The 19,968-nt window shown below is 39.6% G+C and overlaps 1 protein-coding gene across 3 annotated transcripts; it reads left to right on the plus strand.

The window, feature by feature from the left end:
• Window positions 1-481: 481 nt before the first annotated feature.
• RB195_014367 (uncharacterized protein) lies at window positions 482-19,835 on the plus strand (the record flags this gene model as incomplete). Of its 3 annotated transcripts, XM_064204606.1 has the most annotated exons (21): window positions 482-619; window positions 1,779-1,786; window positions 2,170-2,209; window positions 4,134-4,209; window positions 6,902-6,968; window positions 11,941-12,028; window positions 12,876-12,988; window positions 13,636-13,758; window positions 14,647-14,744; window positions 14,814-14,882; window positions 15,094-15,187; window positions 15,255-15,421; window positions 16,691-16,843; window positions 16,897-16,990; window positions 17,043-17,190; window positions 17,805-17,887; window positions 18,529-18,615; window positions 18,760-18,859; window positions 19,370-19,426; window positions 19,505-19,618; window positions 19,680-19,835. In XM_064204606.1, the coding sequence occupies 21 exons, from the start codon at window positions 482-484 to the stop codon at window positions 19,833-19,835; spliced, it is 2,073 nt and encodes a 690-aa protein (XP_064060485.1). The 3 variants fall into 3 exon arrangements, with proteins under 3 accessions (XP_064060485.1, XP_064060486.1, XP_064060487.1); XM_064204605.1 differs by lacking the exons at window positions 482-619; window positions 1,779-1,786; window positions 2,170-2,209; window positions 4,134-4,209 and adding an exon at window positions 6,148-6,280; XM_064204604.1 differs by lacking the exons at window positions 482-619; window positions 1,779-1,786; window positions 2,170-2,209; ... (15 more) ...; window positions 19,505-19,618; window positions 19,680-19,835 and adding an exon at window positions 3,931-4,056 and having other exon boundaries at window positions 4,134-4,274.
• Window positions 19,836-19,968: the final 133 nt, after the last annotated feature.

The raw sequence follows: 19,968 nt of genomic DNA on the forward strand, positions 1-19,968 counted from the left end.
CTTATCCTTTTATTGTTTCAGAATTATAGTACAATATCTTCCACAATTTGTCCGATGATGATTTTTGTGTTGCAAATCCAACAAGTGGAAGACTTCTAACCTCGTGCAGTTTGACGAAACTATAAGGAGGAGCGTACAAGCTTCTCACAAGGCTCCTTCTGTTTTGGAAAGCTGATATCGTATTTGCATTTAGCATTGAAAAAATTTGAGGAATAAAGGGGTGATCAGGCTCGGAGACATGTAATACAATACTGTAACAACACAAAAGAATGTTTTGGGCTTTAAGTAACTGTCATATTAGTTTCCAGCAACTGACAATCTGCTCAGGTGATGAAGGTTAGGGGAGATCAAAGGCATCACCCCCCGAATCTGGCGCGGTAGGGATTTTCGTTAAAGTATACCTACATCGGGTCGTAGATTATGAATACAGAGGTGATTCCGCTCATCTCTCCCTGCATCGCTGTAAACAGACGGCTTTGGAATGCGGTTCCCTGCAACGTCCTCTATTGCGACGCGCCATCCTTGCGTACCTTCCCCGCCATTCGTCGAAAATCCATTCCGACGCCCCGATGAGCAATTTATTTCATTCGACGAATCCCAGGCGGGGCGGAGCTCAAAGGTGGGGCGTTGCAATAGGGGACGTCATAAGGAACCGCATTCAGAAGCGGTCTGTTTACAGTGATGCAGAGAGAGATGAGCGAAACCACCTTTGTATTCATAATCTACGACCCGAAGTAGGAACACCCCAACGAAATCCATACCACGCCAGATTCTTGAGGTGATGCATTTAAGGAAAAGTTGGCAATTAAAAGCGATTCCGCATAATTGTCCGATCATATGCTTTGAAACAAAATAGATGCTTCTTTAACTCTCGTTCGTTCTCGTTTCTCATGATCATAGTTCGTTTGAGTTCCAGTGGAAATTGATCAGTTAACAATTGACCGTCAACACGGAAGGACTTTTGTTTTGCAGTACAACAAGCAGTCACGTTCCTTCATCTACGCTAGTTTTTTTTTCACAAAACAAACTAGATATCAAATCTTTTAGAACATTCTCTGTTTCCTTTCTACTTGATTTGTTTGAGTTTTTCTGCACTTTCCTTTGTTCGAAATCTTTCTATTCTTCCCTAAATGAGCGTTTTTTTCTAAAATTTGCGCTAAACGAAAAGCCAATTAAGACGGTTAGCGTAAATAACTTATCCCCTCCAAAATGCTTCACTGGGGTACGAATGTTGGGTTCCCTTATTTCCTCTCAAAAATGTCGTTATCAAATTGGGAATCTGTTGGTTGCGTCAAAGAATTTTATTTTGCTTTAGTTTTCTGTTCGTGAAAAGGAGAAGAAAAGAATTCAAAGCGTTCTACTTTGTTTTTCAAAGAAAATGTTTCCATTTTTCAAGAAATATTAACTGTCTGTATTGCGTTTTATTGAGTTTTGATGTACTTCATCATTGTTTCTGAGCGGGAGTGTGGTGCATAAAAACTTCTCTAATATTCAAGACCGGAGGTACTCCATAACGTCCCATACGCATTATGTAGTGGCTTTCTTTCTCTTGAAAATGCATCCACTTCATGATCTGCAGGAATAGCAAGGGGAAGTGCCTACGACTTGCTTCCATCGCTCTCTTCTTCGCCTTCGCCGCCTCCGTCATCCACCTTTACAACGTTTCGCTGTTTTGATCAGTTTGAGTGTTTCAGAGCGTATTAGAACACTACCATTGACTGTTTTTGTCCTACCACTATTGTTTCCTACATCGATTGTCTTCGAATGGAACGCATCAGGCGTTTAGGTCTGTTTTTATATTCACTTCAATTGACGAATCATAATTTGCAGGCTTTACTTGATGATTAGCGAAGGTGTACAATACAGTATACCCGAAATACAGGTATTGAAGGTATCCTGTTTCGCTATTTCAGTCCCAAAAATCTGAGAAATTACTGCTATCAACGTTGTTTCAACAAAATTATTCCCAACTTTTCTAGGGATTCACTTCCTTCGCATTTTTCCTTCGTTATGAACAGGTTCCATGGCTGGAACCTGACTGCTTCTAGTCTCTTTTCTTACTAAGTGCAGTTGTGTTGATGCAGTAATATTCCTATGTAATTTTGTCTCCCGACATAAGGTTACTGTTTTGATCCATAAGTGATTCCTGTGATACAAAATAGATTTCAGAATTGTCAATGCGGATTCCACGACAATGAGCGTCGGTCAGGTGAGTGAGCAGTTGAAGTGTTCTTCCATTCAAAGATCAAGATCTCATCGGAACTACCTCGTTAACAGAAGAGGGTTTCAAGAGCTGTTAATAACATTTTTTGGAGGAGGGAGTCTGTTCCGTCTTTGAGGAAGTTTACTAGAAATCTGAAGACAAACCCTCATCAGAAATAGGCTCCAACAATTCTGTCCTATTCACCAAAGATCACACTATTATAACTTTAACAAAACAGTAGAAAATAAAACTAAGATTGTTGTATTGCTTTTTCCTTGGTAGCTGTCAAAAAATTTCCCAGTGATCATTTTTCCTTATGAAGGCAAATATTTCTTCGAAATGAACTTTCTAACATACATAGCAGCATAGTATTTCTAGAAAGAAAGGAAGATTTGTAGAATTAAAAAAAACTTATTTGGAGTCGAAGGAGTTCCAAACCAGGTTACAATAGGATGGTCCTATGCCCGCTGTTCCTTTGCACTCAACGTCTACGTACCTCAAGATCGTTTTAATTAAAAAAGTTTTCTTTAATATGAGGATTCTCAGTGTGAAAAAGGTACGGACTTAATCATTCCATCAAAAATAATCCTCTTATAATAAAAATAATGAGTAATAGTCATCGAAAATAAATAATAAATAAAACTAAAGCAAAAAGACGTCGTTTTCTGTCTGTTTTTTTTCTAAAATAAATGAATAACTATTAATTGACTTAGCCTTTAAAAATTAAGTTTATCGTAGAGTTGACTGGTGAGTGACTCTAACTTTTTAGGATTTCTGTAACATAATGAATCCTAAACCGTTTAATTTTCAATTCTTCACCATTCTTCTGCCGCACAAAAGGAGCAGTGTTCGGCCTTTGGAAAAACATTCCCAAAATTTTGAAAATTATGTGCAGTAATTCGCACCTATTGGATTTTTTTTAAGATTGCAGCTTCTGCAATCAATGGACAGAGCAGATGCACAAGTACACAACGTGCAGCATTCCGGCTACTGCTCCACAGCTTGACGGTTTTAGGAACTTGACTATTGTAGGGTTGTGTGGAACAGATCACGTGTGCAAACGTAGTTGTGCATGATCACGAGATTAACCTAGGATAATTGTTCCGATGGTTTTGCGAGAACAGTTCTTTTTGTGACGGGAAATGGCGAAATTTCCAGTTCATGCGGCTACCAGTTTCTAGCGGTTTCCCGTTCCAAATGCTATCCAAACTTTCGACCCTGCCATAGCTTTTGATGTTGCACGAAACCTGGGATTATTCATCCGTGTTAGAAGATTTTATTCGGTTAGAATGGAGCTAAGCAATTTTTCGGAGGTAATTTCTACTTTGTAATTCTATGATGTACTAAAATACTGTTTAACTAGGGTTTATTCCCACTACTAATACATATGTACAATTTATCAGCATGATCAGAACTATGGAAATGTTTGATAGCTGTAAAGAAACGGAGGTCATTCCTGCTATTTGTGGCTCGTTATGCGTGTAAGGTGTAATGAATATGGAGAAATTAAGTGCTTCACTGCCCTACGTAACAACCGAAATGTTTCTCACCCATTAGCCTACACTTCCCCTAACTTTAGACAGTGAAGCTTCTCGTTGAGTTGGAGAGAAACAGAAAGATCGTTCTTTCGGTTAGGAAGAAAAGAAAAAACAAAAATGATGACAAAGAAAGAGGTTTGTGACACGTAGCAATGCTAGTACATTTCCGATTTCTGAATTCGATGACTAATGTCAGCTGCTAATGGTGTCAACGTTATGTTGGTCGAAAGCGATTCCAATACGCCGAACGATGAGGCGCGTACGTTCAGTTTGGAGGGAAATTTGACTCCTTCACTGATGTCGTATGAAATTTCAGTTTCGGCACCATTCAACTATCTTTCCCAAAAATTACTTCCTACTTTCAAGTTTTACTTAGTGAAATATGATTTCAGGCGCCAATCTTTGTCACCACCATATCAACACAACCGTTTCCTGGTCGATCAGCAAACTCTTTTAATTCTAGAGCAGGTGTGGACCCTTCTCCAGTTGTCGTTCTTTCTTTTACAATGCAACCTACTCTTAATGTTATTTGATGGAGCTAATCATTCAAATATAGCTGATGTAATTCAATTAATTAACTAGTATAGAATACATCTCAGACTAATGTAGGATCCCAAAGAGATCATCTTCCCATCGTTCGCGTAGTGAGTACGGTAGGCTAATAAATTCCCGTTGTACAGAAGCGATCTACATTTTGCTGTATACTTTCAATCATGTAGTCATGAAGGGATGAGTACTTTTTCACAGGGAGAAAAATCCTAATTAAATAATTTGTTATCTTACTAGAATGTGGGAGCGCGTGTAGAGTACTCGGTAAGAGGTCCGACAGTGCACGATCGATGGTTCGAAACCGCCCTGGTGGCAACCATGGCTTTCATCCCTTCGGAGTCAATAAATTGGTACCAGACTCGTCTGAGAGGATAAAAGCGCGAATTCACACATCCCTCAAGTCATTGTTACGCTGTGCAGACATTCACAAACCTTCGGTTCTGAACTGAAGTCGAGTGCGTAGACGCGTTGTTACACGGATTGGACAACGCCGCGAACTTTATTCTTTACCATTTTGCAAAGGTGAGAGACGAAAAAGAGAAGAAATGCCAAAAAAAAGATGAAGAGAAGCCTGAATAGAAAAGATGCTACGGGAACGCAACGATAATTCGTTGGGCTGAACAATCCGATGAAGTTGTTCTCTTCGTCGATAAACAGAAAACATATGGTCGACGTCAGACATGTTCTACCGGACGAATGTTACGTATTTGCCGCAACGCATGCTTTTTCAGTACGTATTCCTTCTGCATTTCATAGACGAAGCGCATACGTGGTTGAACATAACATCTAAACATTGCGCATGAAAATGAAGTGATCTGATAGTTTTGGAATCGTCTTACAATTGTCGGCCGCCCACGGATCACACGCTTTTCTTTTCTCTGGATGCACTTTACTGGTGGACGACACCAGCATCAATCGTCAATAAATGCATTTAATCACTTCATCATTCTCATTTCTCGGAATCGATTTTAATCAGCAATTTGTAGTTTTTTTTTTAGGGCGACCGCCCTTCTTTCTTACTCTTACCATTCAGAAATTCTCAATTTGCTGAAAATTTGTAGCACCCCTGCCCTTTCTTTGCACCTCGAAGTTTCATGGGCGAATCAATAGTCAGTCGAGCATGCACTCTTGCCAGGCTCAAAATTTTTACCGAGTTTTCAGCCTGAAGTGATTCTCAACGTAAATCTCCCAGTAACTTTTCGGTCCTGAATTTATTTTTTGAATTATGCTCAGTCTCGCCACTATTAAAAACGGAGTTCGTTGACTTCATGTAAGCTACTCAATTTTTTGAAATTTAGTCTGCCAGTATTTCCATTCTGATAGCGGAAATGCGAAATCTCTAGAAATGTGCTCGATTATGCGGTCCTTTCTTTTCATTCGTTCGAGATGAACTTTTTTCATTGTTGACTGTCTTTTGTTTGTGCTTTTCTTAAAGTAGTTGAACATCTTTTCACAAAAAATCGCAATGATGTTTAATGTAGCTGATATCTTGTCTTCTTTAAGAAATTCTACCTTTTTCATGAAGTTACAGAACTTTGTGTCACTGAAAATCAGATTAAAAACATCAAAACATGATTCCCGTTTATTTTTGAGCAATCGACTGCTTTTCGTGGCTTTTGTGTCCTCCTTTGGAGGGTAAATATTTTTTCGTTCGACTACTACTCAAACGTGTTCGTAAAGGTTATTGTAAAAAAGCATTTGTCGCTATTTTCCCTCACCATCGTTTTTTCCTCATTCAAATGTCCTTCGATGAATATTTAATGCACTTGCCACGCAGGGAATGCTTCTATTGTGTCGCTAGGCGCGTTCCTGTCTTTTCGGAACACTCTCGACACCGTGTTCGCAGTTTGAATTCCAATGATTGGAGGAAATTCCGAAGATCCTTGTCGGTCCGGATGCGCGCTGAACGACCAGAAGAAGAACTGTTCTCTGAATGCTCAACGTTATCGCGATGATCTGCCGAGGAAACGATGCCATCGCTCCGCTATCGGTAGATTTCTTCATGTTCATCGTGATCGAGAGACCTTCTAGGTATTTTTGAAGATAATTTCGAGTATCGATCCGTTTATTATTCGATTTTTCCCGCGATTCCGACAAGACTTAAGGAATGACGTCATTTCTTCGTAATCACTGCGCGGTTTTCATTTCTATGATAAGCAATTTATCTAGTAAAATATTCTCGTGCGGTAGGTTGTATTCTTCGAAAAAATTTTCTAACTTATGTGGAAAACCTTGCAGATTACCCTCTCTATTCATTTTTCGATAAAAATAACGTGCTTCTTTGCTTGATTTTCCAAGGAAATGAGGAGACTCGCAGTGTTTCGTATTTCATCGAAAACCTCGATTTGAGCGAGATTTCCAATCTACTCATAGATCTCCGGAGACCGTATCAGAAAATTTTGCCTTACAAATTTTGGCTCTGCATATTCGCAGCTGGAACAAGTTTCTGCGCTTGTGTCTTTCGCGTTCCCCTGGTGACAAACAACAAATATTTTTTCTATTTCCATATCTAGTATTTTTGGCCACTAGATTGCAGCGACTAACATTTTTCCTTACAGTTTTACAATTTTCGACTTAGCCCTTGCCAACTCTCTTCCAAGCTCTTTTCCAGAAGCCAACAGCAACAAGACAGACAGTCTCGAAAGGAAGGATCGCGTGGAGGAAACTGGATTTCGGCAGTGAGTATTTCTTTAACACTTTTTATATTTCATTTGCGACTTTTGAAGTTATTAGTGCATGCGTCATTTTTTCATGCATTATCACGTTTCGTTTGCGTTATCCTTATTATTTTTCTGCTTAGAATGCGCACCTTTTTTGATAGCAATTCTCTATTAAATTAATGGCTTAGATCTTCATCCATCTATGTGTTCGCCTTCTTACCCATTATTTCTGAAATAATTTTCAAACCTAAGTTAAATAGCTACCAGAAGGGCTTATCAACATTCCAATGCTAGTGGCAGAAATGTTGTTTGGAGTTTCAAAAAATTATGATTAAAAAAAAATAGACGATTGAAATCGATTTAAGTATTTGCAGTTTTTTTGCTCTGGTACGTACAATCCTATGCGAGAGAGAAAAGGAGTTTTTCATAACTTTTACGTTGTGTTTGGCATATTTCTTGAGGGAATTTCGGCTCGAAGCCCATGTTTGCTATCGTTTTTGCATAGCGTTTGACCTCTTGACCTTCATACTTTCGTAGCAGTGGACAAAACAGCGCAAAAAACAAAATAGAATAAAGAGTGTTCAGGGTGAACTAAAGTTAGCAAGAACACTAGTGTAAAATGATATGGACAACTGGAATCTTGCTTGAACTCCCAAAATCCCTTAATTAATTATTAGCCCATAATTTATAGATTGAGGTAGCGATGTAGCGCAGTCGGTAAGACTCTCCGCTGTGATTGCACGATCGAATGTTCGAGTCCGTCCCAGTGCCAACCAAACGTTTAGTACTCGCGGGGTCGATAAATTGGTACAAGACCTGTCTAGGAGGAACAGCGACTTGATACATCAGCTGGCCCCCGCTTGCCCTCTCGGGTTCGAAATGCTGCACACGCGTTCATAAAACCTCATACTAAATCTAAGTTGAAGTCGAACGTTCAGACGCATTCACTTATCCTTTTTTATATTTATAAGTTTATCATCTTATTACTACTAAGTTATTAAACTGAACAAATAAACTTTCTCTCTGGACACTAATGCATCTTCCATCATTTTTGTTTTGATAATATTGTCTGTATGTCTCACAACTTACGGAATTCCTTTGTTAAACATAGAAATCGAATTCACGTTGTTTCGATAGGTCTGGAAGTGCTTAAGTTCTTCGAATTTACACTCCAAAGGCAACGTATCTTGAAATCGACGTAATGTGGAAACCTGATGGAGAACATAGTTTGTGGTATGGTATGTGTGGACCCGCTCAATTTCCCCTAATCGTCCTGAACAACAGCGTGGGAACGGCGTTTCTTCTTATGAGGTGCGTCAGAAAGCGCCTACTTGTACAAACCTCGGTCCCCTCAGCAGCCCATTCCTTGGTTTTACTTGAATAGGCTGTTGAGGAGACCTCATTGATTATTGACTGCGTCGTAGACGCGGCGCGTGGACCATGGTGGAGTCTTTTCACGTACTTCGAAGGAACAAATGCCGTTTTCTTCTTGGTTTTTCAGAACAGTTAAGGGAAAATGAGCGGGGCCACGCGGAATTCCAAGTATAAAGAGACGGTCTTACTGCGCATTTTATCGGCGAACGTAGAGAATTTGATCCGGTTGCCTTTATTAAAACAATTTTTTCTATTTGATCACTTATACGTCAACTTCTCAAAATGAGGCGAATTTGAACCGCAAACTCGATTTGAAAAGCGTTCCTTAATAATCTACGAAGCGCAAGAGCAAATATGAATAGTGTTTATATCGTACTTCTCCGCGAATTTTGACACCAACTTTTACAAACTTCCTGCCGCTGAATTGCAGTGAATAGAATGAAGTATAGCTTTGATAGCATTGATAAATCCTTTGGTGTTGCAGCGACGCGTTTCTTTTCAGAATCATGGATTTTAGTGAGACATCTGTAGACTGTAGATTGGTTTGCAGAAGCAACCCAACCATGGAAACAACAAAAAAAACCTAAAGTAAAAACGTGAAGTTACTTCAGAAATTGTTGCAAGTGCACTAATTTGTTTTGTCTAGTTTGCATACAGACGCGATAGAAGACACATACATAGAAACTCCCTTTGGAAAAAAAACCGGTTAGATTGCACTGATGCTTTAGAACTAAAAGCATTTCTCCTTTTCCAGTCTGAGGTGCCAGTCCTAATATCCGGTAGATTTTCTACGCATCGACAAACAGCGATCTCACCGAAAACTGCCAACAAAGACTGGACTGGTTATGAAGTACAGATCCATAAAGCTTTCCAGCTGGTTGTGTCAACTTCAGACCAGAGATAAGGAACCAGTTCTCATCATTTTACCGAATCGGGTCTCCCTCCTCCAAGTGTTCATATATAAATTTATGGAAAATCGCAAAATGCTTCATGCTTCTGCACTGAGCTTTCAGCTGCAACTCAACTTTTCTGATCCAATTTTCCTAACTCAACAACTTCCTGCTTATTTCCTTAGCATGTTTTTCACTGCCCATTTAAAGTGAATGCCGTAATTTGTAGAAGCTTTAAAAAAAATCTCCTATGTTCTGCGCGAAATAAATTAGATGAAATAACAGCACTTCACTTAAGCAGTCAAAATGACTGTTCAAAATTCTTTTCGAAGTCAGTGGCTCCTAAATACCTCTATTTGGTAGATGATTACATAAGTGATACATTGAATACACAGCCAGCTCTGATCTTTGTCTGTGAGACTGTGGTGAATTTTCTCATGCAGGACGCAGTGATTGGGAGCAAAATAGCAAAGAAGACACTAACCCACAATTTCTTACATTATGAGATAATGAATTGGCCTTGGTTTCAAAAAGAATTTGAAATGCGCTCGGCTCCGAGAAAAATTCTTGGATATGTCCTTGAGAAACTCGTTCTTCCCAAGAAAATCAGCTGAACCGTTCAAATTTACTGGAGATCCTGATGATGTACCCTGATGCTCACTTTTGCTATTGCAAATCTACACAGAGAGTAGGCGTGTTTGCGCACGTAGCGTCCAACTGAGCGGTCATCTCCCTTCCGATCGCACTTTTTCGGCGTCACACTACGCAATTCGCGTATTCTCCGCCAGTCCAGAACGTTTTCTGAGGCTGGCGCGAGCAGTCGCATTACTTTTTCCGAACTGTTTTTCACTCAACTTGTGCGTAGTGATGTTCGTTATATACGTTATCCACAATTTCCTTTGTGAATAGGTTACAGAGCTATTGTTCAACCCTGTTGTCCAGAAGTAGTCACAAATAGCCAAATATTCTAGATTTTCATTAATTAGAAAATACATGCTCGAAAATGAGTGGATATGCATAAATCATTACTTTGTGGATTCTTCAATGATTGACTTTGTGCACGTCTGTGTCTGCTTTCTTTTCTAATGATAAGAGCAAAACAGCGTGCATTTTTACTCGATATTTACCGAAATGACTAACACCGATGAAGAAAAGTCGCTGTGGATTCTGAAGCGCTGGCTAATCTTTTCTTTCAGAAAATTTGTCATTTCTCAATCATCCCTCGTTTCTGTTTACCTAAACTTGCGTAAATGTCGCAAAAAATGCCAGTTGTGCAGCTGAAGAGGCAGAAAAATTAAAGTTGGCCTTTAATTTTACAAATAGTCACTGCAGAACTTCAGTTGGTTCTTTTTTCCGCAAATTTCTGCGGATAATACGTCCCTTTTTTCGTTTTCCTTTTCCATTTGTTATCAGCGTGTTCATTCTATTTACCGTGTAAAAACATTTTCTTTTTTTTTACAACAGATCAATTCTAATTACTTAATGCTTTTGATGACGTCAACTTAAACTATGCAAATAACTGAAAACAGTTGTTCTTTCTTCGCTCTCTTGTTTGAAAATTTTGTTTTTATTCCGTCATCATTGCAAATATGTAAATAGAATAAGTATAATAATAAGTAATAACACATAGTCAGAAAGAACTTTCCCACCAAACCTATTTTGGATTTTTTCCTTACCTAGAAATGCCATTCTTCTTCTTGAGCCGAACACTCTTACGCTTTTAGTAACACAATCATGATTTGTTCATTTTCACATTTGCGCCAAACAAGAAAATCCTCCATTGGAGCCACGAAAATTGGCTTTTGTGAAAACAGGAAGACTTTTTCCTCAGTTTGGCTTCTCGGAATCCACCTTCAACTCTCGGAGGTTGCTGACTCCGTTGTCGCATTTTAGAGAGAAGAGGGAGTCCTAGGAAGTAGTGACTGTCTGGGCTGGAACACTTAGCATGACTCGCTGATAGCTACTCAGAGAACCGAGTTAAATAACGAGAAAAAGCAAAGTTGTGACTTGTTCTCGGAATATCCACACTTCTCGCACTTTGTCTGCATCAAATGCTGAACATCCCCAATTATCTCAGGGCCTGGCCTCCTAATTTGTGGCCGCTGGCAACTTAAGAGTACGAGTGCTTTTGTAAGAGTTTGTAGTTCGAAATTAGCTAGATTGATAGATCTCATCATCAGGAATCGATTGATGTCCACATGTCATGGTATCGTAATATGAAGCAAAGTGGATCAAGTCACGGAGAAAGAAGAAGAGAAAAAAAAACCCGGACTTACTTTTATTTCGTTTATAAGCGGAAAATTACCGTGGTTACTGTTGTAAGAAGCTGAGACTCAAAAAATAAGTGTAGCAATTTTTCCGCTACGCAACTTATATCGTAGAGTCTCTGATTGAGCAGAACGTTAGTTTGCAAAGGATTTATAAGAAGAAGTTTCTCTATTTGTTTTCACATTCTAAGTACATTTCCTGTTACCGCTTTGCTTTTTTCTGAGCAGCGACCCTGCCCCCTTTCTCCACTGCGGTCTCAGACAACTCCTAGTTACTGTGTCGGACAGGCCTAGGTTCTACGTCTCATATCTTTCATATGCTAAACTTCCAGACCGATTCCAGACCGCTCACTCCTCCCATATTCAACTTGAACAAACCTTTTGATTTGATAAAGACACAGCTTTGTCATTAATAACAGGTGAACTATTTCGACAAGATAATTTCGCCCTGATTTTCAGGTTCCTATTCACTCTCACGGTCGCATTATTGGTGATGATCATCCTTATTACATTAGTCTTTCTCTTTACGGGTTCGACATATGGCGTGGTGAGCCTTCTTTGACATGATATTCCTTGAACTTTTCTTAATATCTTTATTTAGCGTAATTGAGCATAAACTTACATAGAACGTTCATATTCTTTACTTGTCTCATAGTGAACATTCTTTCGTAATCGAATATTTTTGGCACTTCCTGGGTACCGAGAGTGTTTGGATGACTGGTATTTCCCTTTGATGTGACTTTGTTCACCTGTTTATATCTGGAGCACAGGAAAGTAATGTCGTTTTTACGCATGTCAACAACTGGAGAGTACTGGCCCGTTGATTCCGTACATAGAAAATATTTTTGTTTTATTTTTATATTTTTATTTTTTTAGACTCTTATTTATTTATTTTTATTATTATTTATTTTTTATATTCTTGCAAGTGAGGGTTATTTCTTTACTTTCGTTTTACTGATCGACTTCACCTTTTCAAATGATCCAACTTGGGATGTGAAGCCCAACAGCAAAAAAGTTAGGTCTGCATTGTACATTGCATGTTAGTCTACTTCTGGAAGAGTAATGGTATGTACAGTAGAAACCATAAAAAAACTCTCTATAGTGATTGAGGAAACGAAAATCCTAAGGCGGTGGTGTATAAGGCTTATAGCAGCTAATTTTGCTTTTTTCAGGAGAAAACAACTTTAAAAACCATTTCAAAGTCACATTTGCCTCTGGTTCACCAAGTAGTTCACCCCCATAATTTTTGTAGACGTTAAATAAAGTAGGAACTGACTGCAAAAGCTGTAGAGGGCGTTCATAGTTAATTCTTTTCAAATCTGGATTATTTTATTTTTATTTATTTGTGTATTCTTTTCAGAATTATTTCAAAAATTTGAGGGTTAACGTTCTAGCCATTTGTCAACAATGTGCCTTTCGATTGGCCACCGCCTTCGAACAGTGTCGAGGGAAGATTTCAGAAAGCCGCTGTCACCACCGATCACGGTATATGCTCGCAAATCGGAGGGTAGGGTATTTTCTCTTAAACACTCGTAGATATTAGTGCTTGTAACAAATGACTGTCGCATTTCTCTTATTCGTTGTCTTTGGGATCGAGTTTACAAACGCATATTTATGTGTTGATAAGCCGCCGAAAGCGACACGTACACCGTCGCTGTCCAGTACAGTCCTCTGCAAGGACAGGTGCTGGTATCCATGGAGGGCACTATGGGACAGGACGATGGTGCGCTGCTGACCAGAGGAGTATTTGGAGGAGTAGAACTACAAAGTAACTCCAAAAAAAGAGAATAAACTTAAAAGAAAAAAAAACAAGAAAAAAAGCGGATGAGAAAAGCCAGAAGCTCATTGATCTAGCCTCTTTGATCTTATCACTCGGAGGTTCTGCTTATCGCAGGTTGACTATGCATATGCACAAGTGAATCTCTATCACTAAATTTCCGAACAGGGCTACCAGGGCAGTCAGATTTGGGGACAAAAATCGATTTTTATGCGCTTTAACAAAGATTGCACTATAACCACATAAAATTTCCAAATCCTCCGAAGATTATGTTCTTTTGTGGAAAGTTTATCACGACAGTTCCTATCGGTTTCCCCAATCTTAAAAAGAAACATCGCATCTCTCAATCTAATCTAGGTGAAATTTTATTAATTAAGGAGCACTCTGAAAAAAGGTGGAAATGCCGTCGACGCAGCAATAGCGGTAATGTTCTGCTTAGGGGTGACAAATCCTCAGTCAAGTGGCCTTGGTGGTGGATTCCTCATGACAATCTACAACAAGTAAGCTCTTTTTGTTAGTCCTTTGCAGCAAGTGACGATGAATTCAAAATTTTGTGAATGATATAGAAATGAGTTGTCAATTAGCATAGGGACAAGAAATAATCTTGAGTACTTAAAGGCAGTGATCAAAAAATTGACGTAGACTGCGTGAAATTCCATGAAAAACTGGGAGTTTGAGTGTAGAGAAAGAATATGTAGCACGGGAGCCGCCTTGGTTCCTACGAGGAACGTTAGAACTCGCCATCCTTCTATACGCTCCGGTTCTCTCAGTAGTCTGTTCATTGCTTTTTCTTGAATAGAACGCCGAGGAGACCTCATTGATCCTCAACCCCTCGTGCTTGGATGTGGTGCGTGCGTATGGGAAGGTGTTCCAACGTGCCTGGTAGGAACGCTCCTCGCCGGTTTTCTGGAACGATTGGCGAAATTAACGCGGGCCATGGTCATATTCAGTATCCACACCCCACATCTAGGTTTTCTAAAAGGTCTCCACATTCCTAGTTACGTCAATTTCGTGATACGCTGCCCTTAATGCAAAGTTTTATATCAGGAGCTGATTTTTTTTAAAAGAACACCTTGCAAAATTGCAAGGTATTCTAGCGTGGTTGCTGACCCATGAAAACATGGTTGTTCACGGAAAAAAATTTCCGAGTCGATCTCAATTCTCACCTCGAACCTATAGCGAACAGTCGGCGTTCATTGTGTTCAGCTGGGTGAACACGGCACTTATGTCGCAACAGACGTCTTTCCCACCACCAGAAACACCTCCACCCTGCTCCAATCCTGTCCTCCCTCCATCTTCTTCCAATCGAAGATGCATTGCACTCTGCCGACTGAACATAGTCGGATATGATTCGGATAACGTTTGTATTCTAAATCCATTTATTGAAGAACCGAAGGTAGATGCATTGCGATTGATGCGAGAGAAACCGCTCCTGCTGCAGCACATAGAGATATGTTCCGCAACGATAGTGACGGGTCAAAATACGGTATGATAAATTCCTTACTATCTTGAAACCTTCACGTTAGTTTGTGTTATCGTAACTACGTCTATTTAGGGTTTAAATCGGCCGGAACTCCAGGAGAACTTGCTGGGTATTGGCACGCATTTACAAATTATGGATCAGGTGAGTATCATGGAGAAGCCGACTTTGATATTAGACGTAGTTGACAGACTCCCACACATGTTATGCTGATCACTGAATGAATATAGTAATAACAATTGAGTAATTATAAGGTGAATAAAAGTTATGCTGAACAATAAATGAAATACCTGATAGAAACCGAATTTGGCAATTTCCGGACGTGTTTCATGGAAGGATCTCATTTTCCCGTCAGCACGATTGTGTCAAAATGGAGTCCCCGTGTCGGAGTACCTCGACAATGTCATGAAGGTGAAGGAACGACATTTCCGCCTTTTCCCCAGCATGAAGTATGCGTTTCTGGATTACTTTGTCTACCAATAGAAAAGAGAGGAGCTATAGAAGTTAATTTTTTAGAGCGTGGATAAATCCAGCAACGAATAGCACGTACAAAGCTGGGGATCTCCTACCTCGGCCAAAATTGGCAGAGACCCTGATAACAATCGCCAACTCGGATGATCCGGTGAAGCTCTTCTATCACGGTACAATGGCTGAAACAATTGCTAGGGAAATGGCAGAGGGAGGTAGGCTTTGCATGCATATGATTAATCACTTTATGTACTTAATAGGATGGCTAGTATTATCCACTGACGCATTTTCGCCCATGCGCCCACGAATATAACTCTTATCCTCTTCAACCTAGAGTGAGATCTTTCACAAACCTCTGTTTGCTGTTGTCGCACATTCTGGAAGATCAGACGTATCGCCTGAACTGTCTGTCGAGGTCAAGCGTTCTCAGGTCCCTCACTCGAAGAAGCTCGGCCATTCAGTGAGGTGAAACTGAGGGTTGTTGGCAGAGACTTCACGCTCCCTTTAGGCATTTCACCTATTCTTGCTTTGGCGATGTGCTTTACTACACAAACAGGTAGCAAAAAGACTCGTATGGCGCCCCGCATAAAAATTTATCACTTTTGAACTGTTCAAGAATTACCATTTCCTTGTGTTCTGAGATATGTAGATCATGAGGGATTAAAAAATTGGTAATTAATGGATTAATGGAGTTTTCTGAATTTTAAATCTTACTTAAAGGTTACTCATGAGAAATTACGTCTCACTGTTTCAAAACCAACAGATTCGCAAAATTAAATTGCGAGGCCCATTATTTGCAAATATTGTGGTGAGAAATGAAGGAGTGAAGAGTGTGGTAGTTAGTGTTCAAGAGAAAAATGGCTGTTGCTGTGCCAGCGTCTTCCAAAAAAGCTGGGTGTGAGGGGTTAACCTTGACTGACTGACTACAGGGTAGTACGCAGAGTTCAGCTTAACGTTTAAAAGTTTGTTTTTAATGTTTTCAGGTAATTTTCAAGATTGGCAGAAAAAATCCTAAAGTAACCAGCCTAAAAAGTGGAGAGGAAAAGGACAAATCACAACACAAACACTAAGACCAATAACCTAATTAAGATTAGCACGAAGAATGAGAGTCCGAGAGTAATGAAGAAGACTAGTGCAAGAATTTGGCTTAGGTGATTAGAAAGACGTGATGAAATCGGGAGAAAGGAGATGAAAAATATGGAGGTGCAGAGACAAGAAAGGGGACATCTCAGTGGCCTGGACCAAATGGCGCTAGAACCCAAGATTCAAATCTTTTCCCTTCCCTGCCTCTTTTTATGGTTCTTCTTCCTCATGCGAGGAGATAAACTCGGAATGATCAATAATTTCTGCAGTGATGGAGTTTCCTAGTAACTAGCAACCGATGCTGTTGCCTATCTTTTTTGCTGCTCTCCCACCGAGTGGTGTTAATATACATGGAATAAGGGCAGAAGATGAGTTGCCGAACATTTTGGTGATTTCTACAGGTGGCATAATTACCCAACAGGATCTCGCCTCATACAAACCCATCGTCTATGATCAACTAACAAATCACCACTTCCGTGGTGACCTCGTAATGTGTGGTGGGCCTCCACCCTCTTCGTTTGCCGTCACGCAACTTATTGTTTCCTTAATGAGTGGTGAGTCTATTGTGAAGGAATCACAAAAACCGGGAATAACCTTCATAGTTTAGCACTCTACCCAGATGGACACAAAACGGACATTCTCAGCGATCCGAAAGCTATTCATCATTTTATTGAGTCTATGAAATTTGCTTATGCTCAAAGGTAGGATGGCGTTTTTTCTTTTCGAACCAGCTAATTTGTCAAAAATTTCTAGAACCCTCCTGGGAGATGTTTCATTCGTTCCATCCGCAATGCATTTGGCTAAAAATATGACAACAAAAGAGTACACCAAATGGATTGTAGCAAGAATGAAGGACATCGCTCAACCATCCTCATACTACGGAGGCATCAATCAAACCCATGTATGTTCTTCTGGATATCTATGCTTCCATATAATTGCTTCTATTGCTATAACTGCATACAGAGGAGTGTATAAAACGGAGGTGTATAGAGCAGTATGAAGGATTGTGGAATTGGTAAAATTCGATCTCATGTCTCGCTAGTACATTTTAACTCTCTCGCTATCTCTTGTTCAGCACACTGAGAGTGCGTAGGCGGTACAGCATGGAAACATCCGAGTAGATAGCAAAGCGTTTGTGACGACGACCATTTAGGTGAAAATTAATTATTGTTACACGTAGCAGCTTGTACGGAACATTCCAAAGGAGCTGTTTTCTGTAGTTATTGACTTCACGCTTCAATCTTTCACAAACCTTCCTCTCACAGACATTTTTCTAGCATTTAGGAGGTCCCGATGCACAGGTACTACTGCCATAGTGTTATCTCACATCTTAGTCTATTCTTTTAGTCCTAGTCTTCAAGTAGAGTTCTTATTCAGCAAATGTAGCAGTGTCGCCAATTTTCCTGGTTTTATTGCATTTCTATATCTGAAGTGACGAAAATAAATAAAATAGCATATCTCAGAGATGGAGAATAGAGACTACGATGTTAAACAATCAACAACTGATCATTGCAGGTACCCGATCACGGGACCTCGCAGGTGTCAGTACTTGACGAGTATGGCAATGGAGTTTCAGCAACGACAACAATAAACCGATGGTGAGTGAATTTTTCTTTTTTTAAGTTCAATTTGAATTACCACTATTAGTTGTTACACAAATTTCGAAGGCTATGTTTTTAAATAGTTCTCCAACACCACCTGAAACTATTCACAAAAGCAGCAAAAGATCTCGTCACGGAGAAAGTTGCAGAGACGAGAAAGTAAAAAAAAAAATGAAAAAGTGGAAGGAAAAAGTAAGCAGTTTTCAGTTATGGAGGTAAGAAGAAGTTTGCATTGCAGGCTCTGAGTGAATGAGGTTTCAGACAGAAGGAGTTCCTTCTCACTTTGATTGGAAACACTTATTGCAAGGCACTGATGGTAGTTTGAAGAGGTTTATGCTGCACTAGAATTTTGCTGTCATTTCGGGCGTGAAGAAGCTTTTACCCTGCCATGAAAAGATAGGAGTGAACATTTTTGAGAATGGAGCGGTTAAGACAAAATTGTGTACATTTTCTTGAGAAATGACCATGAAATATAGTAAGGATTTGGCTATTCTCCTCTTTTAAAGAAAGACCTGCCAATCTGATGCACGTCCCGCAATGTGATATCTATTTCTTAGATCACACTGTGCGATGTTCTATTTTCTTAATATGAATGCGGTATAACGATCTTTAGAGTTAAAACAGATTCATAAACTTAGGTTTGGTGCTGCAGTCGAATCCGAAGCTTATGGCATTGTTTGGAACGATGAAATGGATGATTTCTCGACTCCGGGTATGGCAAATGGGTACGTGTGTTAACAGCGACAATAATCTCATTAAGACATAGAATTTAAAGTCATGTTGATATCTATTGATAAATTTTAAAAAATATAATATGGAATTTGCTCTGGGTCTTTCTGAAGTGTTCATCTCAAACATTGCACTTACAGTTTCGGCTTCGCTCCGTCAGAGACAAATTTCATCCAACCCGGCAAACGACCGATGAGTAGCATGAGTCCGATGGTGATCTTCGATGAGAAAACCAAGGAGGTGAGTTCCCTTTGAGGTCGGAGCGAGCTGGAATTCTTTACGGTTGCTTTAAGTACCATGTTTCCAAGCCCAATTATTACGTTTTAACAACAAGCTCCCAACATTTGAATAAAGGGCCTGTACTTGTTTGGAAAAGAACACGTGCGCACCAAACCAAACCGAGTTCCTGCTTAGATATCACAGACAAATTGCTAAATATCGAATGTATATTTGCGAAAGCGCGCGTGAATCCTCAACTTTCGCTCGATTCATTTTTCTAAAGCTCACCAGATATTCATCTTTTACAAGTTACAACTATAAGGTCTTACTTCACCTTTTTACACAACTCATCTACGTTTTATATATTCGTATAAATTTTTCTGTATGCTTTTTTGAATTATTCTTTCGAAACATCAACCTTAGATACGCTACTTGCGCTTGAAAAACAATTAGCTGACGTAGGAACTTGCTTCCTTCCTGACTAATTCATCCCTTACAGTTCTTGTTTTCTGACGTTTGCCAACTTTTTAGCCACGGATGGTGATCGGCGGCTCTGGAGGATCCAAGATTATTTCTGCAGTAGCGAAGGTGAGAATTCAGGCGTAGGAAAGTATTTTGTTTGGGTAAACGTTTGTTTTGCTAATTTATGTGAGCATCTATTCTTAGGCTATTGTTCGGCCGTTAATCTTTGGTGAAACAATAAAACAAGCCATTGACTCACCTATGTTGCACAACCAATTCACGCCGGATATCGCACAGATTGACGACTCTTTTCCCAAGGTCCGAAAATACCTCTAATGTAAAGATTTCTAACGCAGAAGATACTCTAATAACTTTATAGGAACTTAAATCTGTCTTGGAGTGGAAATTTGGCCAGAAATTCCGAAATACCACTGGTTTCGAGGGCATCGTACAGGGTATTACTAAGGGTCAAGACGGAATTCGTGCATGCGGTGATTTCAGGCGAAAGACAATTCAAAAACCATCAGGGAATTAAATATTACCGGACACAGGCGTATCACTTTGACAACAATCTCGGAGTTCTGCCTTACACTTTTTTTATAGTGTGAGATATCATAAAAGAAAGTTTTATTGACTGGTACATACATAGGTTCTTCCATGAGGATTCC

This window comes from Necator americanus, chromosome V, assembly GCF_031761385.1.
Source record: "Necator americanus strain Aroian chromosome V, whole genome shotgun sequence".
Taxonomy (NCBI): Eukaryota; Metazoa; Nematoda; class Chromadorea; order Rhabditida; family Ancylostomatidae; genus Necator; species Necator americanus.